We start from the raw sequence: 6,469 nt of genomic DNA on the forward strand, positions 1-6,469 counted from the left end.
TCTCTGTACGAGCTCAGGCTGTCGTTGTCACCCTACAATCAATGTGCGCCACATTTCAACAGTATGAAGTAGCGGGAAAGCCAAATCGCATAGATGGTCATGATGGTAGAGGAGGAAGCCGTAGTACGCGGCGGTGGCTGCCGTGGTAATGTAACTTGGGCATTTGCTTCCATGTCGGACTCGAACACCAGCAGCGTTTCACGCCCAACGTCGCCAGTACCCGCCCTTCCAGATACCGTACGACCGTATAGATTCAACTGGGATCCTGCATCGCGACAACCTGGCCCAGAAAGTGTTTCGGGGACGACGACGGACGGCAGAGGCCCAGATTACTTCAATACCATCCCACGACTTGGCCATCTCAATCTTAACTCTTCAACAGCGACCCTGTCGCTTGGAGCATTACCCGCTGAGTGGAGTAGTTCGAAACATGGGTTTCATGGTGCGTAGTACATGAAATAATGCCGTGTTAGCCATGCTGACCCGGACACGTACTAGCCATCTCTACCGTTCTCAATAATCCTCACAAGCGACAAGCCCCGCCTAAGGCGCATTCAGCGTTGCCTACAATACCACCAGCAGAGCTACCTCGAGTTCGCAGGAAGGATTTCGACCCCTACCTTCGTGCCATAACCTCAGAATGGGAGCGTTTCGAGAATGCTCACCAGCCAGAAGCCGGTCCTTCGACGCCTCGCCCTTCATTTTCCCATGCATCATCATCATACCCCACAAACGCCAAGTCATTTCCTTCATTAGATTCTGTCCCTTCGGTTTTCTTCGAATCTAATTTTAACTTGGCAGACCCAGGGACCTTTGCTAATGTCACAGAACAGAATGGTCAAGACCCGGATGTGGATCCAACGGCACTTGCACATTCTCTTCCGCTTCTTGAGAAATTCTCTCACTACGCGGATACCATCGAGCTTCATCTCACCCACGAAATATCTCTTCGTTCATCATCGTTCTTTGCTGCGTTGTCCAACCTTCATCATCTCCAGTCTGAGTCTGCTTCCTGTTTATCTCAAATTTCCCGACTGCGAGAACTTCTGCAGGACGTTGACAATGACGTGGCAAAGAAGGGTCTGGAAGTAGTAGAGATGGAGAAGAAGAAGAGTAACCTAAAGAAGATCGATGAAGGGATAGAAGGTATCAAGGGCATTGTTGAGGTCTCTGCGACGGCCCGCCAGCTAATTAGTCAAGGCCAATGGGGTGACGCCTTGAACATTGTGGATGATTTGGAGCGCACATGGGCTGCAGAGGACACCTCTCAGACGCAGAATGGCGTCTCGAAACCTATACCATCAACGCCAGGACACGGGCGATTACCCCCCTTACCTGCAACGCCTGAAGAGACGTCAGAACCACCAGAAATGCTTCCTGGGAAACCACTGTCAAACCGGCCATCGCTCGCCGTCCCTCTCGGCTCCTTGCAAGCCTTCTCAGCACTCCCTGGCCATCTTCGGAGCCTCACCATGGAAATAGTGACATCCCTTTCCACCAATCTTTGCTCAGCTCTTCGCGAAGATTTACTCAGTAAAATCGACATGGGGGAGGGTGGTTCGCCTCGTCAAATGAATGAAGGACTCAAAGACAGCTTGAATCCACTGTTGGAGGGTCTCGTTAGAACCAAAGGTCTTCGGCAAGCAACGTCATCCTGGAGGAACGTCGCATTGAGCCAGGTGGGGGGAATCGTACAAAAAGTGCGTTTGTGTTCTTCGTAATTGGCTTTACAGTCGAGTACTGACACTTCGTTTTAGAAATTTCCCGCTATTGATGAGCAAAGTGACACTGCTCGTACGTCAGACAAAGACCTTCAACACGGATCTGAATCCCGGTGCGTGGGGCTGTCTCTGTTCCGAATGAGGGCTGAGGGTATCACTTCAGTGCTGGTCTGGGCAACCATCTTCGAGAAATGACACATATAGAATTCATGAAAATTCTACGTGCGACTTACAAGAGCCTCCTGAGAGCTATCGAAGGTCTCCAGATCCAAGGAATGGTAATAGGCGAGGTCCTCGAGGCCATTTATAAGTTGAAGTGCGTATATCCTCGGTGTGTCTGACACGTCCGTCAACGTGCAATTTTTTCCTGTAGATATCAGTCTAGTCCGGATTCCAGCATCCAGAGTGATTTGACAGACATTCTTGGCTCGGTAACGGAGCTCGCTCACGTCATGGTAGCCAAAGTCATTTCTGTTCGATCAGAGCCACATACTTCGTTGCCGCTCCACGAGTTCTGGGAGTTTTTCAACGAGACATGGTCTTTCGTAATCGGTTGTGAGGTAATTTGCCGCCGAATGGTGGTTGGGCTAAGAGGCGCCGTTGTTGGACAAGTGAGTGTAATTAGCCACGTTCGTTTGGTGCAGGTAAACTCATTGTCACATTTTAGGGAAAGACATTCCTTCAAGCGTTTCATCAGACCCGGCTGACACAATCCGCAAAACTCGTGGAAGACGAACAATGGAATCCTTGCGATGTCCCTCAGCCTTTGCAGCATCTTGCCGATCTTTTAGTAGACTCCGCAGTGAAAGATTCGCCTGAATTGGTTATACAACCTCCGCAACCCGAAAGTACCCCCGCTTCCCCGCCTAAATCACCTGCCAATGGTATCAAATCGTTCTTTTCTTCCTCCCCGATGAAAAGTCTAGTCCTGTCGTCGTCAAGTTCCTCATCTTTGGCTGGTGGATCCCATAAACATCTCCATATTGAGGATCGAGCCTACTTTACGGTACATGCTACCTCCGAGGTGTTATATCTACTATTGGACTACGTCAAGGTGATAGTGAACTTTGGCATGCTTGTGACGGACACTATGAGCCGAGTGATCGAATTCCTCAAGGCGTTCAATTCGCGAACATGCCAGGTTGTACTAGGGGCCGGTGCAATGAGATCGGCTGGACTGAAGAACATCACGGCGAAGCACTTGGGTGAGTAAATTATCTTCTATTCTGCTGCTCACTAACGGAAAGTTATTTCGTCTATTCTTAGCCTTGGCCTCACAGTCACTGTCGATCATGATAGCGCTCATTCCCTACGTGCGTGAAACATTCAGGCGCCATTTGAGCTCTAAGCAGGCTGTTATGTTGGTTGAGTTTGACAAGTTAAAGAGAGTAAGTCTAGTCACTTCTAGCTCTGGATAGCAGCATCATTAATTACCTGTCCAAAGGATTATCAGGAGCATCAGAATGAAATTCATGCCAAGCTCATCGCGATTATGGGTGAACGACTATCTGCTCATATCAAGTCTCTTCAGGTAAGTTCGCTGCCTTTTCATGCATTTAATCGCCTAAATCACCGCCCCATGAGGCTCTGGATTGGAGCGTTCTAAAAGAGGGAGAGGGGCCCAATGAATACATAGTAGTCTTGACTAAAGAGACGGTCACATTGCATAAAGTGCTGTCTCGCTATCTGTCGACGGGCATCGTTCAAGTGGGTTTTAACTAGGGCTCGCGCCAACTAATAGCTTCTTATATACATGAACATTAGGACGTCATGACGCAAGTCTTCGCAGCGATCAATCATCGATTGTCGGAAGAGTACACTAAACTCGAGTTGCCACATGCCACAGCCAAAACGAGGTATGTTGATTTATACTGTCGACTTCTGCTTTACAAGGTTTAACATTCCGCGTCTATTTTAGGCTCCTCGCAGACGCCAGACATTTTTACCAGAAGATTTCTGAGCTCAAGAACGTCGGAGTACCGAGCAATATGCTGGAGGTGGTCATTTCAGAAAAGAGCATTCCTCGACCGAATATTCCTCCAACGCCTACAAGAAGTGATTCTTTGGCAGTACATTCTGCGGCATGGGGGTCAAACACCAATCTTCGGTTGAAGGGTCTGCTTTCTGGGAGAAGAACTTCGTTCGATAAAGTATTGCCTACACCGACATCAGCGTCCTCACCTCTACCTCCGCCATCGAACGGAATCAACGGTGCCAGTAAATCAGGCATAAATGGTCGAGAATCGCCCTTACCTCCGCCTCCAATTCAAGAAGAAGGGGCAGGTGGTGATCCCCCTTCTTCTGGCTTCAAACAGATAGAAGTAACTGAACCTGAACCTTCAGAGTCCGCCGAACCACAGTCCTGGACCGCAACAGGATGACAATGTCGGTCAATCTACTCCACCCACTCAATCAGGTCCATCCGAAGCAACAACATCTTCCGAGGAAACTCGGACAATGGCAACTTCAGTGCAATCAGAAGAGCAAGGGCCATCCGTATCTCCAACTTTAGACGGGGCATCTGATTCGTCACCCTCCAATAATGATGTTCCTGCAGAGACAATTCAGAATCCTCCGATAGACAGCAGCATATCACCTGCATCCGTTTCTGAAGCTGTACATTCTGCATCATGACCGCCTGCCAAATGTCTAATAGGAAGCCTGAAGAAGCGGGCGTCAGGCGTCCGGTTCCCATGTGCAGGTGTAATAGGCTTCGGCGAGCCATAACATTAACGTGATGAACCTAAAACGCAACTCCCGGTCTCGCTCGGATGCCTACCGGATTTCTCTACATTTACACTACACGCTTGTCAACCGCTTGTGACTCGAACACAAGTCGTCATTTACGATCATAATTATATGGATTCCTTGCTTCGTCGTCATCAATTTAGGCATTACGGTGACGAGGTATGGCGAATTTAGGCTCTCTCGACATTTTCTGTATATGGGGTATAGATTGTATATTGATTTTGGAAGACGTCACTTATATCCATGGACGACCTCCGTGGTCGCGGGAAAGGTCTGAATGACTGGTACACAGGAGTGGTACTCAGTACTCCTCACTGGGCAGGTCGTGTGCTGTTAATCGTATCATTTCAGGAAGGTCTTCTATTAGTTCAGAAGGTGGTTTTAGTGCTGCGGTCCTACTATTAGACGGATACGGAGCGTGGTCATCTCGGGGGCCCAACGAGGTCTTCGAGTAGGTGGATCTGGTTGAGAGGGCAGGTTGGCGCGATTGATCCAAGCAATGCAGGGAGCATGCCGCGTGATACGGATGTAGGCTTTTGTTGGTCCAAACGAAGACGACATGACGCATGGGTGATTGTTAATAACGCGACTAACAATGGCGTGTTCGGCGTCTACTAGCCAGTGGAATTTGACTGGAATGAGGGGGCCTTCGGCGAATTAGAATAGATCGTTGATGAGATAAAGTCATATCGCGACGTGTTTGGCCCTTCAAGGGAATCTGGCGCTGCCATTGTTCTCAGTTCACCCGACGCAGTTTGGTTCGAATGTTGATGGTGCATCGGTTCGAATGATTCAGAGTCTTGTGAATGTTGGAATCAAAAACATATGAGAGAGTTGAGTGAGCGGGGGAAAAGATGGCCCAAGTGCCAGAAAGACTTGTATACGCAGTATCATGTGCAGTTAAGAAATGGAAAGGTGGTCCGTGAGCCGGAAGCCTAGACTAGTTGAGAGTCGCAAGTCTCCGAAACCGTGATGCCGGTGAGAAGATATTAGACTCTTAAGTGGGGCGGGGGGCATCGGGTGGGAATTGAAATGATTTGGGGTGATGACAACACGATGCGCAGTGCCGCTGCTGCCCAGAGTCAGTACTTTGATGTCTCGTCCGGGGCAGACGCCGTCAGGTGAACTGGGGCGGTCGTTGATGATCTACAGCAGTCTCGACATTATGCCGTTTCCGGGGTACCTTCAAGGTTACTTAAAGTCGGCATAGTCGCGCCATTGACATTTATTGGTGGCGCCGTGTCTTCGGGTGGCCCATCTCCGAAGGTCCTAGCAGTCCGAAGATTGGCGATATCAATATCAATGGTGATTTATTTCGTCGATGTTGTTTCAATAAACTTTTTTTTTTCCCTTGTTCACTTTTATAACGATACATGTACGCGGATAAATCGCCATCGGTACTATGGCAACATCGCGGCAAAGTGATGCTATTTCTGAATCGAGGCGCCATTTCCATATGGGGTGACGTCTTTCTTTGAAATGGAGGATAACCGAGAAAGGCAAGTCATAACGAGGGGGAAAAGGAGGGCCCTCCGGTTTGCACAGGGGAGTGTGATAAGATTCAAAGAACAGAAACGCGATATATGGTGGGAATGCGGCATGAATACGCGGAAATAAAGGAGAAAGGCATCAAGAGATGATGGAAGAAGGGCTTTGAAAATCAGATTTACAGTCACACACACCCTGCCAGTCAAGATAAACGTGGTGGGCACTGGCACGTTCGACCGTCAGCCAGACCTTTGGTGGAAAGAGAAATACGAACGTGAATAGACGGGTAGTGGAATTTCGGTGGAAAGCGTGCAAATGGCTCGTGCATTTCTTGCGTAACCGGTGCAGTTGATGGTTCCAAATGTTGGCATGCCCGGTTCGCGTGGCTCGCTTGCAAGGACAATGGCCGATCTGTTCACCAGATCTCGAAGGGTCTCGCCGGCGATTCGCTCGTTTGGGATCCGTGACAGCTGTGACGCGACCAGAATTAACTCCCAAAATGGAAGTCACAT

The 6,469-nt window shown here is 49.2% G+C and overlaps 1 protein-coding gene across 1 annotated transcript; it reads left to right on the forward strand.

The window, feature by feature from the left end:
* Positions 1-171: 171 nt before the first annotated feature.
* On the forward strand, positions 172-4,102 carry EV420DRAFT_1264410 (vacuolar protein sorting-associated protein 54; the record flags this gene model as incomplete). Its single annotated transcript, XM_060467222.1, has 11 exons — positions 172-442; positions 499-1,700; positions 1,758-1,834; positions 1,885-2,052; positions 2,095-2,332; positions 2,389-2,926; positions 2,988-3,109; positions 3,166-3,252; positions 3,306-3,428; positions 3,486-3,577; positions 3,640-4,102. The coding sequence occupies 11 exons, from the start codon at positions 172-174 to the stop codon at positions 4,100-4,102; spliced, it is 3,381 nt and encodes a 1,126-aa protein (XP_060335191.1).
* Between the last annotated feature and the right edge of the window lie 2,367 nt (positions 4,103-6,469).

Source organism: Desarmillaria tabescens (assembly GCF_030435595.1).
Source record: "Desarmillaria tabescens strain CCBAS 213 chromosome Unknown EV420scaffold_7, whole genome shotgun sequence".
NCBI lineage: Eukaryota > Fungi > Basidiomycota > Agaricomycetes > Agaricales > Physalacriaceae > Desarmillaria > Desarmillaria tabescens.